Here is a 21,923-nt window from a genome sequence, read left to right on the forward strand (position 1 = left end):
CCTATATGGAATGAAGTAATGATTGCGCATGCACCAAAGGCAAAAATTATTTTATGTATTTTTTGTGTTAATAAGGCCATATTACACGATTAAACACCAATTATTGTTCAATAATAAATATCATTCATGTTCTTTGGCGGTGGAGCATTTTACAAAAGCACTTAGGTTTATTCATTTTTCTATATGCATGTGTATATGTGTTTGCAGTAAGTGTTGTCTTCCTGTATTTGGTTGTTGAATAGTCATGATTTCCTTTTGTGTGTTGTAGAATGGCTAACTATGGCGAGATCTACAAATCGAGCAAGCTTAAAAGAAAAACTTCAAGAAGAGTTTCTTTCGTGCAAAATTTGCCTGGAGCCGTTTATTAAGCCGAAGGCCTTGCCTTGCCTGCACAGCTTCTGTGAGCATTGTTTAAGGGACTATGTTCGTCGACATCCAGGCGAAAAACCAGGGCACTTTCCATGTCCCATGTGCCGTAAGGACACACCTATCCCCCTCGGGGGAATCTGTGACTTCCAGGATAACTTCCTGTTGTTAAGTTTGTCGGATACGTTAGATGAAGAAAACAATGATGATAATACTGAACACTGGAACAATATCACTAATTCGCCATCTAGTGGATTTTTAAGTGTTAATCAGAATCACCAGGTGTCGCCACCGAGGACGTTAGCGCCACCTACCCCACAGGAAACTTTTCTTAGGGGGTTAGAGTAAGTATCTATAGTTAATGTTCAGTGTTGAATCTCTTTCTTACCTCTGTTAGTAAATTATCGGTAATCTAAGAAATGTTTTTCTTCGTGACGAATAATCACACTCACAGTAGCTTGGACCATGTGGAGATATTTAAATTTGATGATTAAAAAAGTAGGTTATTTGAGTTATCTCCCCTGAATGATATATTCCCTTCACTATAATCAACTTGACAGGTAAGTTAATGTTCATCAATGAAAATGGTGTCCTTAAGCTTACTGGAATTGATCTTATGTTCCTATTAAAAAGGAGCAGGGGGCATATAATAGTGTTTTCCGTGTCCGTTGTATTGTGTCCCATGACTTGTGTTACTGGATGTGTGACCAGAAGACATCATACCTCTCTAATTGATGTCTCGCATAGATTTTGTTGGTCAGGCGTCATTCTTCATATATAATTAAAGAAGATGGAGTGAACATTTTTCATATTTTTAATTGAATAAGTAAGGAAATTTGAGGAGAGCAAGGTGAAAACAGCAATTTAATGATTTGGTTAATTACCCAGTAATGTCCCTGATGATGTACTGCACAGGTTGTTGTGTGATAGCAGGCTAAAAAGGAAATGGCGTCTGAAATGACCTAAAGACGTGTGTATATTTCAATTTTCGAGTAGTCATGGTTATTTTTGGTTGTTCCTCTGTGATCCCAGTGTCAAGCTACACCTAATGTAAATTGATTGGTCTAGGTTTTGTTCTTCTTCAGAAATAATCCATTTGGTTGCTATCCTAAAAGAACTACTGCTGTGGTTGATGGCCAATGCTAGTGGTGTCCTCGAGTGGCGCCAATCTTTGTTAACACTTCAATATATATAGATAGGAGTTACAGGTTTCTCAGGCAGTCTTCAGACAGGTGGAGATTCTATAAAATAGCTGTATAGCTCCATCATTAGCTCAGATTTAGGTTATCCTGAAGTAGTTTGGAATCAAGGAATTTTTTGCATTGTTCTGCCATTGATTGAGGACATCATATAAACCTCTTGAGAATTTACCGGTACATGGTTTCATTAGGTTAAATTGTACATTATCTTGTTTCCTTGCTGTGTCAGTATAACAAAAACCTGACAGAACAAAATCTGATCATGAGATCATTGCTAAAAAAATCAAGATGAAAAAAAAAAAAATTCTATTTAAAGGCTATTCTGACAGGTTTGACCTCCTTTAGACTTGTTGTATTCCAAACAAACACTAAATATTTCAATGATTTTATGAGTTTCCTTCTAAAGAAAATGTTTCTTTCAAAATCAGATTGAAGATCACCGATTCTATCCCTTTGCTATATATAACCAGGCTATCAGATTATATTGAGTAGAGGATCTGATACTGGGCTAGTTACAGATAAGTTGGAAGCTGATTATCTAGCCAAAGACAGGTGGTAATCTCTATCGATCTTACTGAGCTAATTAATTAGCATTTTACAACCATTGCAAAACAAATTATATCAGTCTCTGAAGGAACACAAACTTTGGATAAAAAACCCAGAAATTCTTAAAAAATGTTAAGGACAGCTGAGCCATCAGAAAATAAGAATATATAAATACAAATTTTATTTACAAAAAGAAAAGAATGCAAGGTTAAGACAATTTAGGTGTTTTGTATTACATACAAAATACCTAAATTGTCTTAACCTTGCATTCTTTTCTTTTGAGAACTTATTGCTGTGGTTGAAGTGTAGGCAAGGTTTGATTTTAATGGCCACGTTACCCTCTACGGGTTTGGTATTTAAAGTTGTTCCATCTTAGGATTCCTTTTGGACATCTTACTTATACACAGATAAGTTGTTATTTGTAGGCTTCTTCAGTTTATTTTTGCAGAATCATGATGACATAAACATCAACTTGTTCACAAAATACCATGTCCCCATACTTAGTGCTAGTAGAACATTTATATGAAATAAGCTAGTAAATATCTCCAAAACACAGGAGTGAAGGAAAAATGATTTTATTATTTGTGCCTTGCCTGGACCTCAATCATGAATTGTACGATGACTTACAGCACCCAACCTCCTACCATAAAGTACTGGGTATACATATTTGAAGACGAAAAAACACCCAATATATTTATTACTTCAACATGTTTACAACTACAGAGTGATTTGGCTTTAATGAGGGTGACAATTCCAGGGCAGATTTTGACTAGATTGAATGAATAAATACAATCCCCAGTTTTCATCCTCCGTAAGTAGGAAATGAACTTGTACAGATTCTCGTTCACGGCTAATTTCTCTGCAGTTTTGATCAGACGCTGAGGATGTAGTGATAATTCTGAACGGAGTCGGTCTGATCAGTCAGTCTCTCACTGAAATCTTTGATGAATCAAGCTTCATTACTTTATGTGGGATTTGCGACTTACGTTTTCAGAGCAGAGTTTTGGATGTAACAGTCGATATGTCAACAGCTTTAAACAAAAAGTTGTCAAAACTAAAGTCAGATTAAGATAAATATGATTTAACAGTACAAATTTTGATGATTACCTCCGTAAAAGAATATTTCGGTGTAGAGTTAGCAGTTTAATGGCATAGTAAGCGATAAAATGTAATTTTAGACATGTGTGTATTCTTTGGTCAAGTTGACAATGCTACAACTGAAAGGTTGAGTGCAAATACTAGCTACAGTTCAACTACACTGTAATTGGTAATGTAGGTTTTTAGGGGGAGGAAAAATATCTGTGTGCACTTGATTACTCTACACAGCGAGACACATACTACTACGCTAGGCTAGTTTACTACTGAGGGCAAAATCATTTCAGTTAAATTCCAGTCATTCTCTCATTCATCATCTCATGTTTAAGGAGTACAGGCATGTAGGAATACAGAGACCCTGTCCCACACTAAAATTCAGAAAACTAGACACAAATGTAGTACTAGCATGACTAGGGTGGTATTTTGGTAATCTGTTTATCTGTTCCTAAACTGCTGATCTCCTGCAGTCAATAAATACAGCACCTTTTATATAACACAGTATAAAGATATAGATATGTTATCTGGAATATAAAGACCCATTTTCATCCCCACTGTCATTACGATATTTGCTGAAAAAATAAATCGAGGAAGAATTATATAGCAAAATTTCTGTTTAACATGGTGAGTTATGAAAGGGCACTTTCATGATTATGTCTACTGGAAATAAATGTCTGAACTTTAACCTTTGACCTGTTTGTTACAGTTGGTATTTTGGTAAAGTTAGTCGACATGCATCAGAGGACTGGCTTCTCTCCCCTGGATACCCTAAAGGAACATTCCTTGTCAGACAAGGCGAAGCTGCCCCTGGTGAGTGACTTCCCTTGACCCTGAGTTACCTCCCCTGATCTGCCAATATCTTCTTACTCAACAGACTACAGAGACTGAAATTTTAATATTCTGAATTTTTCCTTAATTATTTGAGTTTCAATCAAATGAAACTAATCTATTTTACCTACTTAGGATTAATTTCATTATTACCTACCACATAACTGATTTGAAAAAGAAATATGGGGAATTTAATATTTCTTGTTTAAAATTGATATTGTTATAGAATTAATTTGAATATTGTAACTGTCTATATTGTTTTATGAATTGTTAAGTGCTGTAGAAGATTTGCTGATGTGTTGTCTATCTTGTTTGCAGACACCTTTACTCTCTCTGTACGTGACTGTGATGAACTCCGTGGCTATTTAGTCAAACATTACAAAATCTACACTCAGAGGTCAAATGATCTCCGTGGCGAGGATTATTACTTTATTACACCCAAGAGGATGTTTAGTTCCCTGAGTGACCTTGTTAGCCATTACTCTGGTGAGCTGCTTTTCTTTTTGTTTTCATCTCCGAAAAGATATTAAGTATTTGTGTATTAACCCTTTCACCACTGTAGACCATAGTGGATTCGTTCAAATTAGTGGATGGTAGAGTCTACTAAAGTTACATAGGGGTGAAAGGGTCTATTAAAGAGGAGGAAATTTCCACTAATTATATAATGGTTTTCTGCACCCACATTTGTCTGATCGGGAAATGTTTTAGGGTTGTTAAGGATAATCACGAAAAATAAGCACTCATGAAAATATCAGATTTTACAGTAAATCTGTATCTTATTGATACAGCAATGATTAAGTGTGAATTCCTCTGTTCAGAATCAAGTTACTGGGAACAAAACATAGTAACAACAAATGAGAACAAAAGCTTTGAAGATACAGAGATAAAAAAATGAAAACTTTAGTTTAAACATCTTCAAAATTATCCTATGACTTAAAGCAAAAATTTTTTACTATTGGCTCTTCCACAGTTTCATCAAAGTTGAGTGGTAAATATTCCATCAAGTCTATGAATTGCTTCAATATTTTGCTTTGAATTGTTTTTATATTATAAAACATCTTAAATCATGTTTTTAATGAAGTATCAAAATGCAACTTTAGAAGTTACAATTTGAAAATGAGAGATATTTCAATTTCACTTTGAAGTTAATTTTCCACCAGGTTGATATAATGCGACTGGTAATGCTTTTCTTTTCTGTTGGTAAATTTGTAACATTTTCTGTTATATTTTAATGTTTGGTAGAGAACGTTACTGCCACATTTGATCAGATAACCGTGTCGTAACAATGGTAACCTCACAGGTGTTCTTTTGTGTTAGCAATTCACTTCCTGTTCATAATTGGAATCCAGAAATCTAATTTAGAATCTGCATGCCATTTTTATTAAAAATGACAGAAACGCCATAATTAATTGCATTTTTGGATTTTTAAGGTAAATGATAAAACATGTTAGTGACTGAACTCTCGGCGTATTTCTGTTGTGTGGAAGGTTGTGTACGCCGAATCTCGACACATCTGGTATCAACAAATACAATTTCATACGTTTAACGGATGTCGGGTATTCAATCTTTTATGTCTTTGTATGAATTAAAAACTAACATTATGTAAAGTCAGGTAGGGGATGATAAAAACGTTTAAATGGGTTTATCTCTTACGGTCCCGTCATATTTAAATGTGTAGCTTTCGTTCATTGATTTGAGAACCTTAGTCTACATCCATATGTTTCCTGTAGCCTAGTCTGGTTTATAGGGCCATATAGACTCGGAGGTAGAAAACCTGTATAGAGTTTCAATTGTCTTGCAAATATATCACAAGTGAAATCCACTAATTTGTGTTTTTCTGGATTTCTGTAGATATACAGATTTTTTTGGTAGTTGAAGATTAAGATTGTCATGAACCTGTTCTTTATCAATAGTGTTTATTTTAAAAATTGTGGTCTGTGAATCTAAAGCTTTAACAATTGAGTATTACAACTTGCTTCCAGCAAAAGAGGTTATGTAAATGTTTGTAAGGAAGTATGTATACAATTTAACCGCATGGAAATTTGGGTAAAAAAAACCCCAACATAATTCTATTAATATTAAGGTTTGGCTACAATTAAAATGATGATTAATAGCAATTATTGTCATTTATTGATGTACAAATATATGATCTGGAAACAATTATGATAGTTTGCTTGGCCTCGGACAGGAAGCTGTAGACATGTTGGATATACAACTGTTGGGGAGATGACTTGCGTGCCTCTATTTTTACCTGAGTGTTTGGCACCTGCCCAATATACATTTTCATTCAAGGTGCGGCAAAGATTTGTAAAATTTGTTTTTTGGTCTGTTTTCTAGATTCAGCAGATGGGCTTTGTTGCAAACTCGCGCAAACATGCCCGAAACCCAGATCACTTCTGTGGGCCTTTGAAAGGGGAAAACAAGATGACTATGCTACAGCACGGGAATCCATTTTACTTATAAAAAAGTTAGGGAGTGGCCAATTTGGTGAAGTATGGTTAGGTTTGTATTTCTTGAAACATTTTTAAGCATTGTTTTGTTGTAAAAATCTGTTGTTTGGTGTTTGATGACTACAACAAATTTTAGAAAAGACAGAAAAATAAATGAATTTCAACATAAATATTGTTTTTTAACAAATCTCAGAATATATACCTTTACAAAGTGCTTTTTGGTACCAATCATTTGTAGTAAAACAGGTACCAGTCTTCATTTCCTTGTATAAATTCATCTGCTCTTGATATTCCTTGTAAATGTCATAATTAATATCTCGTTAACAGGTACGTGGCATAGTAGTCGACAGGTGGCAATCAAGATGCAGAAAAAAGATGCTGTTTCCACGGCAGCCTTTCTGGACGAGGGACAGATCCTCAAGACGCTTGAGCACCCTAATATCATTAAACTTCTGGGAATCTCGAATGAGGCTGAGCCTATTTACCTTATTACAGAGTACATGTTAAATGGTCGCCTGTCAATGCACCTACGGGAAGGTCAAGGTCGTGACCTTGGGGTTACACAGCTTCTCTGGATAGCAACACAGGTAAAATTGTCAAACATGCAGAATTTCTTTAATTAAAACAATATTTCTGTTTATCCAATGTCCTGTGATAAGGTTGTGTGGGGTATTATAACTAGCATTGTCAGTATATGAGTCTGTGTCAGTACCATCATATTATTCATGGGTGTACAAATTCCCTGTTTACTTCAGTAACAGTAATCTCCAAGTCAGAAGTTTCAGAGGAATGGTTATCTATACAAGTCACGCATACAGTGTTGTTCAAAGATTTCTTCGTTATTAAGTTATTTCATATGAAGCTTTCAGAAGAAACTAATTACTTAAAATGAAAACATCTTTAAAACATAGAAATAGTTTAAAAGAGAATAAATGAACACATTTCTAATTAATGTAAAGACATACCGTCGATCAATCAAAATTGAATTTTGAAATATTGTTCTAAGAAGGTTAGAGACATTAGCAAGTTGGAATAGTTACAAGTTGGCGTACTTTAAATTGAGTAAATCGTGGAAGTATTAGAGACTACACAAGCTGTAACTCCTTAGCTCGTCTGCTTGTGTGGCCGCCAAACTCATAAACATTAGAGGCTGCGGTGATGAAGGAAGCGTAGATTACTCTCAGAAAAAAGGCAATGCACTCCCCTCTTCTGTAGAGAAAGCTTAATTGATCAAATGATTTGGTTTATTCCAGTGCATTTAGTGAAATTTACCTGGTACCGTAGCAATTTAGGGTTCAATCTGACGCAATAATTTGGTCTTTAGAGTGTTTTTGCCTCTTTTGCGCAGTTTTCATGGAATACATCATATCAATGCTTGAGTGTTATTGTCACAAAAATTTTGTTTTAAAATTTCGTTGTTATATAGTGATTCAATAAACCTATAAAATATCAGTGTTGACAGTGCTGATGCCTAGCGTATAGACTTGGTATTTAATGTTAGAATTGATGTTTGCTCCTGAAAGTTTATTAGAGAAATTCTCATTTAAATTTCAAAAGCAGCTTTCTTTTTAAACACCAGCACATTTAAGTGATAGAGGAAGAATTAAAGCTATTTCAGTATTTTAAAAACAGTGAAGTTACAGTTATTTTTTAAATCAAGTCTTAAGAAAAATCAATCACCAAATTATTCTGACTCGCAGTTCATGAGATGATAAATTTAACAAATCACACTGATAAAAACTGTTGATTGGTTACCATGGTGATGATATTCCCCTCACTAACGTCACAAACATTTTAAGCCTCCCTACCCACCATATGTATAGTTGATATCGTGATGAATCTATTAGTTCTATATAAATGTCTTGTATGGCCTTGCAGCTGGGTGTTCAGTCATTTACAGAAAAGGATTAAAAAGAATGATGTATCATTGTAAAGCTTTAAATGTAAGGGCCACTAGAGGTACAAATTTGAATCATTGGTGTCATTTGGTGTTGAATCGGGTACCTCTACACAGCTGTCAGTCATAGAGAGAAAAATGTCGTAATGTTGATACAGATTACTGTTGGGTTCATCAGGTACAAAGTCATTAGTGTGTACTGTCCATGTTGTGAGAGCACCTGCGCTCAGCTGAACTTAATACTTCAAGACTTGTCAACTTAATGGATTTACTTGTATTCTTTCACATTTGTGTTTTCCTTGTAATAAAAAAAGACAAAACTGATGTATAAACTTCAGAAATTATTAAACGGATTTAATTAGATTGAGTCAATCTATATGGAAATATATCAATGGAGGTGAGGATTTGTGCTTTCTACATGGAAAATCTAACAATACTATCAAGGGGAAAATAGATGCAGTTGATCTTCAATGATGTGTATCAAATTATTGCTAATAGATACTGCAAATTGTGCACCAGAATTTGGCATGATAAGATATCTGTGATAAATGCATGGCAGTGATAGAGCTGTTAGGACTGATGACTGCCTTACATGTCTGGTGAAGATATAGTGATTAGGAAGGGCCCAGAGGTACACTTAGGGTGGGGGTCATGAGAGGACTGGAGTGGAGTTAGGGCAGAGGTCAGGTGGGGTCAAGCGGCAAGCTAGGGTAGAGGTCATGAGGGGTCAAGGGGCGAGTTAGGACAGAGGTCAGGAGGGGTCAAGGAACAAGTTAGGGTATAAGTCATGAAGGGTCAAGGGGTGAGTTAGGACAGAAGTCAGGAGGGGTCAAGGAACAAGCTAGGGTAGAAGTCATGAAGGGTCAAGGGGCGAGTTAGGACAGAAGTCAGGAGGGGTCAAGGGGTGAGCTAGAGTAGAGGCCATGAGAGTTCAAGGAGAAGGCTAGGTTTGTAGTCAGGAAGGGCCAGGAGATAAGGGAGGGAGGTCAAGTGGCCTAAGGTTGAGATTTGGAAGGACCGAAGGGTTATTTTATCAAAAAAACAAAAATAAAAAACCATTTTAGATCTCTGACCAATGATTGATTAAATCTAATTGTGTTGACAGATTGCAGAAGGCATGACGTACATGGAGAAGGAGAAGTTCGTTCACAGGAACCTTGGCGCCAGGAATATACTTGTAGGGGATATGAATGTGGTGAAAATTGCTGGCTTTGGGATGACAAAATTGGTTGACGATCCTGACTTTAACTTTAGGAGAGGTATGCTCATTTCATGTATCAGGCACTGTCATCCTTTTTGTCATATCTGAATTTTGACAAGTATTGAAAATTATATCAAAAAAGAAAACATTTATCTTTTGAAATTGAGTTTTATGATAAGAAATTAAGCAGAATGTATGGTTGAAGAACTGTAACATATAGTGAGTAGATAAAACCTGCAGTTTTAGTGTAAAGGTAAAATAAACCAAACTTGTATGTTCTTTCTGAATGGCATGAAGGACTTTGATTTTTCATCACTTTCACTGAAAAGAGGCATTTCGAAAAGCACTATAATTTCTGTTTCATTATAAGATTGAAGAAAAAAGCATGAGTAGAACTAATAATAATGTTCTATTGTAGGACTGAAAATGGCTATCAAATGGATGGCTCCCGAGGTCCTGATGTGTAATAAGTACAGTACGAAAGCTGATGTGTGGTCGTTTGGAATAGTGCTAATTGAAATATTCTCCTATGGCAAGGAGCCATACGAAGGTGAGGAATAAACAACATTGTATAGTTCAATCTTTCTTGTAACAAGGAATTCCTTTGGCTTGAAAAATTATGTTGTCTCATACCATTAAAATTGATGTCGCTGTTTTTAAAGCCATTTCTGATTGGCTAGAACAACAGCGCAATGCTTTCATAGAGAAAAAGATATCTGTCCTTGAGTAGTAATGATTTGCATTTCTATGAAAAAAATGTTTTAATCACAAAGTTAGGACATAGCAAGGGGAGATAATCTGTAACAATACAAAATAGTACTAATACTATGATGATTTAACTAATATTCTGTGTATTGTGTTACCAATACAAAATAGTACTAATACTATGATGATTTAACTAATATTCTGTGTATTGTGTTACCAGGTTTAGGAAGCAAGGAAGCCTTTGACAATGTGCAGCATGGCTATCGGATACCTCGCCCCGAAGCCTGTCCCCCAGCCGTCTATGATGTCATATTACAGTGTTGGAATGCAAACCCTCCTTCACGACCTTCATTTGACTTTTTGAACACATTTTTACATGACGCACAATCATCATGACCTGAAGAAACAGATTTGTCTCAAAGGAGATTTTTATAAGGCAGAAACAGGGCATTTTCAAACTCTTAGTTTTGTGCTGTATTTTATAGAATAGAGTGAATTCATCGGCAAAGTTTCTGAATAGAATAAGAAAGACGGTCAAGCCTTTATAAATCATCATGGAAACTACAGAAAATGCCTGTGTGGGAATACTGTGAGACTGGAAAGGTTTTCTAGGATGATACAAGTACTACACAAGCAGATTTCAAAGTGCAATGGATTATAACGTAAATGTTTTAACTCATTCACCCCCTGAAGACACATTTAGACTCTCCCAAATCAAGGACAAGAACAGTCCATTATGACATTTCAGGGGTGAATGAGTTATATTTCTGAAAATGTATCAGTTAGGTGAAAATTGTGTTCAAACAAGCCCAGTATGGGATGTAATACGCATGGGTTTGGACTCATCATCTCTACAGCATTTATCTGAGATTTAGGATACATGGGATTTGTTCAGTGTGAATGTTTGGTAAAATTCTAAATTGATTTACAAAAATTGTGTGCAATTATTTGCGATATGATAGTTGAATGTTTTTGATTACCAATTTGGTTTCTAAATATTTGAATGTACCATGTCAGAATTGTTACACTTGACAGACACGAATCTCTTACAGAATGCACATATATAGCTTAAGATATTGAATATTCACTTTGAAAGATAAAAACTTATTTTTTATTCATAATAGATCTTCAGTTTTAGATTCATATTTCATCATTAAATTTAAGATATTGTCACATAATGTACAGAATGATTGTTAAACTTTTCATTTCATGCAGGGTTGTATGCTATATAGTAGATTTGATGTTTTGTACAGGTTACCAGTAATATATACCTCGACGGGCTGTTTAAGCCATCCGGGCAATTTATCCTTCTGTACAATTTTATATGTTTGAAGTAAAATTACAAGCTTTACAATCATTTTGTTGACCCTAATTGTCAGTTTTAGAATTCCTCTTTTGATCATTTTTGAGCCAATCCATTTCAAACTATTTTAACAAGAAGACAATTGAATATAAAAAATATTTTTACCTCTTTTATGTAAGAAATATTTGTAAGAGAAAATTTTATTTTCAAAACTTCCATTTTACATTTCTGAATGTTTGTTCTCAGTGTAAACTTGTAGACTTTGTTACGTCTCGTTTATCAGGGTTTATCATTATCATAGATACAGTTATCGTATGCTAAATATTTACATGGCTATTCACGCTACATATATGATCTGAAAAGGTTTATTCAATCAGAATCAAGGAATGACAATGCATCTTGACATATATTTACAATGTATACACTATTTTCATTTCAAAAGACTCTTGGTACTTTCTTAGATTAAAAAAAAGTTCCAAAGATATTTTATTTTATTTTTCAAATTTTATCTTTACCTTACAACAGAAATAAAACAAACATTTTTGCGTTTTAACAAACACTACATACTTTCACTTCAAAAGTCTCTTGATACCTTCTAAGTCTCAAAATGTTTTGTTTTCACTCAAATGTTATCTTTAACCATACAAAAAACAATTAAAGTAAAACTCTGCATTTTAGCTACAAACTCTGGACAACTCTGCCGATCTTTATTAGAAGCCCACTTGGCATACTTTGACTATTCTTTTCTGTCCTTTTCTGTCCTGTTTACACTGTATTTAAGACCGGGTACATAAGCTACATACTTTTGTGCTGATAGAGTAAATGATTGGAGGATAGTTAAACTGTCTCCTACCAACATGCTGTTGTCTTTACTGCCAGTATCTAATATGGTTGAGGTAATTTGTAAAAATTAAATCCAAATGTGTTCATCACCTGCATCCTCATCAATGAGGATTTTACTTGAAATGTACACTCTTGTTTTAAATGCCTTCATCACTGATGGTTCACCTTAATCATGATGTTACAGAGGTTTCTATTGGTTAAACATTTCAGCCAATAGAAACCAAGTTTTGAAATCTCTGATAACTGTACAGCACTTTTATATTGATTCCAATTCTCGTGTGAGAGGCTCCACAGCCTTTGTACTAGATATAGCAAGCTAGTTCTGCCCCAGTTGATGAGCCTAGGACCGTCGCTACAGTAGACGGTGTCCCTGTTTCTAATGTGTATTAAGATTGTGTATATCTATATTTTTTGTACAAATGTAAATAATATATCTGAAACACACTCAATCACTTTATTTTATTTTTTTCTTTGATTTTCTTTAATTCTTGTGTTCTGCAGTGTGACAAGATGTACAATTAATAGTGTAAATTAATTAACAGGGTTCGCCTCACTTTGGGAACAAATGTAACAAATTGACTGATCACATTTTCGCCCCAGTTTGTACTGAACATTTTTTATTAGCGATGTCAGCAGCGTTTCTATCTTAAGAGGCAGTTTTATGTCTCATGTAGTGAATCTGATCTTAAAGTCTGTGAATGTCCTCTACCCAATGCCAGCTGTCAGTTTTATGATGAGTAGATGAGTCACATGTTTCTGAAATCTCTATAGACGTTTCAACATCAAAGTTCATAATATATGTGGATACAATATTTAGAAAGTACAGGACATTACCAGTATTAGCTCCGTGGAACAAGGGAAGAAACTCTTTTAGATTTTAAGTCTATGTGAAATGCAGTAATTTTAAGTCTATGTGAAATGCAGTAAAACAGTTGTACTAAAGGAAATTTTATTAGAGCCTTCAATTTCATTTAATATGAGTTGGTGTTGTGTGAGGGTCAGACTCGTTTAGGATAAGTAGCTCGTTAACGTAACCTGTTATTTTATAATTTACAAATGCCCCAGGTCTTACAGTATGTAGGAACTCGAGGTACAAAGGTGCTAGCATCACATGACATAATATCTATACAGTATTTTGAAATCTGTTCTGAGGTATCAGTTATTATATCCCAAAAAATATTTCTATAAGTGTGAAAATGTCTAGCATCGCTGTTAAATCATGTATTTATGATTCTAGAATGAGAATTTGTCATCTGATATAAACTTTCAAATGCATGCAGTATTGCTATAACTGTAGACAGACTTACTTCCGTATGTGTTAAAGTTAAAAAACTGTGTGTTTTTTATGGACAATAAACAATCGGAAATATTTTTTCAGCAGAGCTGAAAGATATAAGTCTAAGTTGCCGAACTTAATTGCTGTGAAAGTGTCTGTAAAAAGGAAAATGCAAAATTTATTCGCCGCTAAAATAAGTTGGCTTACAATAACTGGAAATTTCAATATTTATATTTTCTATCTAAAAAGAAATTCTCATATAATTTGTATACGTTCATCATATGTTAAAAAATACAATGCATTATACAAATTCTCCTTATTTTTTTGGTAAATCCTTCATCTGAGTTAGAAGACTTCCTGAGCTGATCATATTTAACACCTGGTTAAAAGCTGGATTGTTGCTATAGGATAAACCCACCTCATGTTAGCTTGTGTCCAATTATATATGCATCAGGTTTCGGTCAGGATAAAACAAAGAATTGTTGATTATTTCTCCCTTGAATCTGAATTAGAATTGTCGATCACATCTCCCTAGAATCAGATTTAGAATTGTCGATCACATCTCCCTTGAATCTAATTATGTGTATACTACCATGTATATTACTGGCGGATGATTGTAAATATTCAGTAAAGTGTAATCTTTATAATTATAATAATTTATGGTAAAATCACCTTCGTACTCTCATAATCATCTCATCAATGTAATTCTACACATTGTCCCGCTACTGAGTCCTGTAACTGTACACATTGACATTGGAATAGATATACATACAAGTGATATATTTTCCTGTGTACATACAGATTATCATTGTAAATAATTTGTTTTAACAGAAAGTAGCAAATGAAATGAATTCTCATCAACTGCTGCTGCCCAGTGTCAGTTTTCTAAGTAATTTTGGTCTCTTTTGGTTTATTACTTTTATAAGCAGTTGTTTTGGTCACAATTCATTAACATGAAGAGGCAGAATGGAGAGGTCTAAGCTCCTATAGTAAAATTAGGAGAGATCCTACATTTATCATAGACTCTACACAATGTGCATCCTTTAACAGTCATGTTATCTAATCTGCAACCTTATGAAACTACTTTAAAGTTTAGAATAAAGTTTTTTTTTTAATTTGCACAAATAATGCAGAACTGTTGATATAGAGATATTTGTTTGCATAAGATACCAACCATTGTCACAAGTAGTAAAAACCCAGTTACCAAAGGTTATGACAATATAAGTATTTTGTATAAAAGTTCTATACACAAGAGTTTGTACAATTTGAGATGCCACAAATATTTGTATTTCAATAGAGAGTAGAGTACATTCCTTCACCGAGTATCAGATAGTCTATCACTTATAACCAGTTGAACAATAGATTCAGATTTGGCTTGAACTTCCCTTCATTACGTACCCTGTATTTTTGTGTCAGTTTCATTCAGTGTATATTATTTATATAAAAGGTTGATATCAACAACCTGCTTCATATTGCCATCATAATCTCATAACCATTGTTATCCGAGTCATTTAAATGAAACACCTTCATCCCGCAGTATTCATTGTACAGAGAGTTCACTAAAGGGAGATAATTGATGTATTTTTTTGTCACAAACTTTGGTCATGGCAAACTTAGCTCATTGTGTTAAATATGTTGAATATTATTATTATACTACTATTGTATCCACCTTTGTCCGGTTCTTGGTTGCATACTTAAGTCTTGCTGCAAAAGGTTCTTTGTGCCATTTTTGTAGTGCTGATCTACCAATGAAAATGCTCATTACATTACTATTGGAGAAGGCTTGTATTGGTCAGTAACAATTGATTTGATTGAAGCAGAGTGTTTACAATTCATTGCTCTGTGTGGAACAGAAGGAGAATAAATATGATATAAATAAATTCATGTAATTTGTCTTCTTATTTGATTCTTCAGACTTACAAATGTGAACACATAGGTAAGTAAAAGATTTTAACAAAATGTCAAGCACTTTTGAACTATAGAATGAAGCAATTTATTTTCAATTAAATATTCAAGCTGATTTTTGAACGGCAGATCTTTCCAATGTTAAGTCTACATACGATCCAATATTAGTCTAAATACAAAGTTTCATTAAACTCGGTTCATATTTACTCAAGTAATTGTGTTCACAACATTCAATAATTATTATTGCAAAGGGCAATAACTCCAGAAGTTACAATCAAATAGGGCCAGATTCTCAAACTCGTCAGAGACCTTTCCAGTGTTAGTCTAAATACAAAGTTTCATTAAACTCGGTTCATATTTACTCAAGTAATTGTGTACACAACATTCGATAATTATAATTGTAAAGGGCAATAACTCCAGAAATACAATCAAATCAGGTAAGTCTTAATACAAAGTTTCATGAAGCTGAGTGCATATTTACTCAATCATGTTCATAAGGTCTAATAATAATTATCTGTGCAAAGGGCAATTACTTCCTTAGTTACAGTCAAATCACGCTGATTTTTGAACTTGTCCCAAGATCTTTCCAATGTCGGTCTACACAATAACTGCGTAAATTACTGTCGAATCAAGCTGAAGTTATCGCGTTCACAAGGAAATGTCAACAGACGACGGACTAAAGACCATCGTAACCTATGGTAAGCCGTAAGGTGACCTAAAACTGTCCAATCTCAGGCCTGCACATAATAGAGATTACAGAGTGTAGCTGCAATATTATAGATCAAAAGACTTTTAGACAGAAAATGTTGTCGTCTTTAGAGCTACAATTGGTGCCTATTATTGCTAATGGAGCAAAGTAATTATCATGCAAACCATTATTTAAACGTTTGCATGCATTTTATCGCACTTGTTTTATATAGCTTACCTACCAGGCCATAAAAATGAACCATATAAAATATCAAATTCTCAGCGAGACATTTTTTTTACACACATACACATATGAAGGCGTTTCTGAAGAGAATTTATACAGCAAGTCTACAATTTACGAATTTGACGTTTTGTGAGCGGTATGGTAGATATTAAGAATGGTACTTATGTTTGTTTTGACAAAAATAATATATAAATGCTTGTATACGCACAAAATAATTTGCAACCCACAAAAAGTATAGAAAATTGTGCCCGAGTGATTTTCGGAGGCACTGCTCCACTAGGACACATAGGGACCAATTTGTACCCGGTCGAAAGGTATAGTAGGCCAGGTACGTATATTCGTTCTATACAGAGTGATGCCCAACTTACAATCAACCACAATGTATTGTTATTAAAAATTCTTTTGATTAAAGCAAACCACCTGTCTCATCTTTTTTGCAGACAAAGCCTTCAGTTTTACTATGACATATTCCAGGGGGCAAATATAACGAGTGATAGTAACCCCTAGAACATCTAGAATGGTTAAAATAGGGATCCAAAGATAATCAAAGTACTGAAAGTACTGAAGGAGGCGTAGCTCAGATTCTAGACAGGGTAATGATATATTGAAATATTAAAGATATATCATAAAAGAGGTAATAGTACATGTTCAGGTTATTTTCAATCAATATGGATTGAAATAACAGATTGAAAATTCTGTGCTTTCGCAGAATGACTGTTGTTTATTATAGAATAATGTGGATCAAATATTTGCAAATTGGTTAAATCATGGAAATGTTAAATCTTATAAAGTTGTTAAAAACAAATGCTCCAAAGATCTTGAAAATATTGTATGCGAAATAAATATGAACAATGAATAATGATATATAGAATAAAAATGATGCAAGACTAATATATATTCCTTTTGAAAGTTTGTGTTGGTTTTTTACATGTTTTGAAATTTCAATCATGGTTTGAACTTTCTACCATCTGGGCAAAGTGTATGAAAGTGGTAGTTATGCTCCTGCTGAGCTCAGCATATACTGGCAGTAGAACGACTGGCTGACCCATTGTCAGTTTAATGTGACCAGGTGTGTTGGGATGCTTGGGTGTCTTCAGCGGCATGTTCCAGTGATATCATAATACATGTAGCACAATGAAAAGGACAAGAGTTCCACTATACAAGAAGACCCAACAAATACAGCGCAGTCTGTGCATGCTACACACAACATACATTGGAGGCCGTCCATGCCATTAATGAACCCAACAATCAAATATTGCCAAATCCAGTGTCAATCTGTCAATGTTAACAACAGTGTAAGGTGAAGTTGAAATCAATGTCCAATTTCCTCTCAAGGGATATTCCATTAAAACATCTAACCCAACTCAGGATATTATAAACATTGATACCCCTGATTTCAATTTCAGAAGTTAATACTGGATTGGAATATTACATTTTGTTGCAATGAAAGTACTAGTTAAAGGAATTGTGCAGTCAAAAATTATAATTTCAGTTTATGCTGGAAATGGCTTTATTAGCACGTGTAGAAACCTATCCGTGCCGCGCGCGACCGGAATAACAAACCGTCGATATCGAGGTCCAAACTTCTGACCGCCCGATTATGCATATGTTCTAGCTCTAAACCGTGACATCATAATAGTCCGTGGCTTATAGCTGTACTATAACTGATGTGCTATCACTTACATCGACGGTCCACAGGAAAAGCCGATCAACGATTTTTTATGATTACTTTTGAGTGAAGTTAATCATACAATAACTTTGGCTCGAATGTAAATAACTAAAAGAGTGAAATTCGATGTTTCAAATACTCTAATTTATGCTCTAATAACAGGTATCTTCGTGTTATTATGAAAGAAAATCCACACAGAAATAAAAGTTTCGATTTTTTTTTTGTCGAGGAGTTCAGCAACGAATAAGCTTTAATTACATAATATTTTCCTGTAGTCTGCATCTTTGATACATTGTGAATTACAAAGTTTGTGACTGTAAAATGAAATTTTATGAAACAATTTCAGAAATCCTTTATTAAAGTATTGACGTACATACCAGAAACATATATACATATATGTATACGGTGTATATGTTTTCTGTACATACACACCGATGATTGATCATTACCAACATTGTGTTGTGTGTTGCTAACCGAATAAATTGAGATACATTTATTACAATACCGTAAAACGTTTCAACATGTGGTAGAAAGAATTTATTTTTGATATTATAAAAGATCTAAATATTGAGATATTAGCAAAACAAACTATTTTTTCAGACTGTGCGGTCGCTTTCAATTTTTAATCGATATACGAGTAGATACCCCTATATAGATATATAATTAGCCATGTCTTTGGTTTGATGGTTATGTAATACCTGGGCCAGGATGTTGTTTACCTGTACCAAACGCCATTCATCGAACTCACCTGTAAGTACCTGGCCGCGGGCAATTTGCTATTCGGTGGGACTATGTCGGGTATTTGCTATTGTCTTACTGTCAATCAGGTTAGGACATCCGTTAATTGGATTGTGACTTGAATTATGGAAATCCCGTACATCTATGCTCTAGGTTTTTTTTATTGTCACCTCCATTTTTAAAATGAAGATGTAAAAGCAAATGGAAATAAAATATCCCTGATCATACATGTACCTAGGAATATATATATTACATATATATATGTCGTACACAGGTAAAACAATAATGGAAGTTGACTTATTCAGAAACAAAAATGGTTCTAAGAACTATTTCAACTAAAGATTCAACCTTAAAAATTATTCCAGTCTAGTACTGTAATTACGGAATCGTGGAATATAGCAATCACCCGTAATTTTCTAAGGTTTTAGGAAAAATTCTAAGCATGTATTTTCATAGCTGCAATATTGTAGCTCAAAAGACTTTTTGACAGAAAATGGTGTCGTCTTTAGAAAGGTATAGTAGGCCGGGTACGTATATTCGTTCTAGTATTTTCACTGTTTCGAATCTACATGTATAGTCATACAAGAAGGGTTACAGCATTACCACACTAAATATACTTATATAAATATCACCAAGTATAATTTTGAAAAGGTACAACAATTCATATCGATTTATGATGCCTGTATACAAGTAATTTTATTTTTTCATTTGAACACTATGTGTGGTTACTTTTTGGATTATACGATAAATGTTCATATATCATACTAACTATTAAATCTCGGTATGATATACAAAAGGATCGACAATAGATATACTATTTTAAGGATTTAGTATAATTTTGAAATTATGAATTTAAATCTACACTTATACTGTAATTTAGAAACACATATCAGAAATATCATTGATGTATTTCTGCTTTTTAGTAAACGTTATGGATAAAGTTTCAAAGGCAACAATATAGATATACATATTATTTTCGGTATAAGTTCGGTATTGTCACTCCAATATCACATAACTAATAACCGTCCACATTTTACTTTTACTCAAAAACTGTGACGTATTTCATCGTTATGGTAGAAATTTGAAATAAAAAACAATAATAAGTAATAAGATAGTGTTACATTATACTGTTTTTTTTTATTACACAGAAATTTATGTAATATGCTATCTAAATCTCAGTCCAGACTGATCCGAACATCATTTTGATATCGCTATCAAATTGGACAGATTATCTAATCTAAAGTTAGATATATGCTTGTTTGAATGTTTGAAATGGTGTAAATGGAATGTTTTGAAACTGAAAATATCTACATCAGTATCTCATTATCTCTGAACCGTAGTCGACACTACCCGTAAATCACGACCAAAACCAACCGATAGCGCTAAAAGCTAGGCGATTCGTTGGGTGGGACTTAATTTTTCATTCATCCAAAGCAATATCCTGACGTATTATCAAAAACAATATTTTGGCTGCACAAATCCTTTAATATCTTAACGGAATATCCCTTTGTATAGAATATACAACATCTGCAAATAAACAAGATATTGTTAAAACAAGAAAAAAATATATTTCACCTTACATAAAAAAATATTTTTGTCTTACATAAAAAAAAACATTTTCGTCCCACATAAAAAAAATATTTTTTCACCATACATAAAAAATATTTCTTGTCTTACACAAACTGTTTTACTTGAGCACGTAAACGTTTTACGTGCTCACGTAATAAGTTTTACGTGAGCACGTAAAAGAAAAAAATTTTTTCACCCTATATAAAATCTTTTTTTTTTTGGGGTCCTACATTAAAAAAAAAATATTTTTCGTGTCACTTCTGTGCCGCCGTACTTTTATGTTTATTTTTGAGAAATGTTTTGTTAATAATGTTGCTTCAGAATGAATCAAATTATACAGTGATGCTATCATTTCCAAATATTATTCGACATGAGGACTTCAAAAAATTAATTAAAACGTTTACATGTCAGAAAATGGGCGATTTTCTCTGTCGGAAATACTCAAAATATTGCCGATTTTTTATAACTTAAACACAATATATGCGCAAATTACCTGAAATATCGTAAACAAACTAATCAATATTTGTATCGTGGCTCCATCAATATATTTGCTCTGTAAAACACTGTTATTGCTGCTTTGTCCGTGCCGATTCACCGTCCGTTCACCGCTTCTTTCACTTTCTATCGTTCCGAGTAATGTGTTTTATTGTAGGATGTTAGTACATTATTTGCCGTTGAAAAATGCACGAAAATGATCTGATCAACTGTAAATGAAACATATTAAAGGATTATTGAATTTTTGACAGCAAGTTTTTAACAAAATTATCAACACTCACGGCTGTAAACTCGCCAGCCATTCCAGGACCAACACGGCGTCAGGTAATGGCGATAGTACGGGACCTCGCCGTTTTTCATGTACGTCAGATTTTCGTTCGGTCAAATTGAATAAAAAATCGTCAAAATCATTGTCAGATTATATCCTTTTAGGCCTGTGATATTTAAATATCATGACATCGTACTTATAATTACAAATATATACCGTAATATCAACAGCAGAAGCCATGATGGCGTCCCCGGTAACATGAGTGAAGCAGTGAACACATGTGTCATTATAACACTCTGCATTGGAGTGCGTCGGCAGAGTTTGTAACAGTTGTCTCCCTTTGTACGGACTGTTCTTGTTGACATGTTCATTAGTTTGGGGAATTCTAGTTCATTTTTATAAAAATATTAGTGGATAGGCCTATCAATATTCGATTAAATACACGTAATTGAAAAGGCATTTATTGTCAGTTGAATTATTTTTACTTACAAACAAGTTTATATGCAATTACTGTTAGATTCGCGGTTTGCAAGTTAGTCTGCCGTAGGTTAGTAAGGCTAACAGATCTAGATGCAGCGCACTCACTAGTATTAGTACCGATATTGAGACACACTTTCGGTGAGAATAACTAATAACTAATTG

The 21,923-nt window shown here is 33.9% G+C and overlaps 1 protein-coding gene across 6 annotated transcripts in view; it reads left to right on the top strand.

Annotated features, from left to right (window-relative positions):
• LOC138307723 (proto-oncogene tyrosine-protein kinase Yrk-like) overlaps window positions 1–11,638 on the top strand; it is a 104,105-nt gene extending 92,467 nt beyond the window's left edge. For all 6 annotated transcript variants that reach the window (XM_069248573.1, XM_069248575.1, XM_069248576.1 and 3 more), the window contains 8 exons: window positions 269–710; window positions 3,910–4,013; window positions 4,350–4,517; window positions 6,369–6,533; window positions 6,809–7,068; window positions 9,484–9,637; window positions 9,998–10,129; window positions 10,505–11,638. In XM_069248573.1, coding sequence (XP_069104674.1) covers window positions 269–710; window positions 3,910–4,013; window positions 4,350–4,517; window positions 6,369–6,533; window positions 6,809–7,068; window positions 9,484–9,637; window positions 9,998–10,129; window positions 10,505–10,680 — 1,601 coding nt within the window. In that variant the 3' untranslated portion in view covers window positions 10,681–11,638. The remainder of the gene's footprint in view (window positions 1–268; window positions 711–3,909; window positions 4,014–4,349; window positions 4,518–6,368; window positions 6,534–6,808; window positions 7,069–9,483; window positions 9,638–9,997; window positions 10,130–10,504) is intronic.
• Window positions 11,639–21,923: the final 10,285 nt, after the last annotated feature.

Source organism: Argopecten irradians, chromosome 14 (genome assembly GCF_041381155.1).
Source record: "Argopecten irradians isolate NY chromosome 14, Ai_NY, whole genome shotgun sequence".
Lineage (NCBI taxonomy): Eukaryota > Metazoa > Mollusca > Bivalvia > Pectinida > Pectinidae > Argopecten > Argopecten irradians.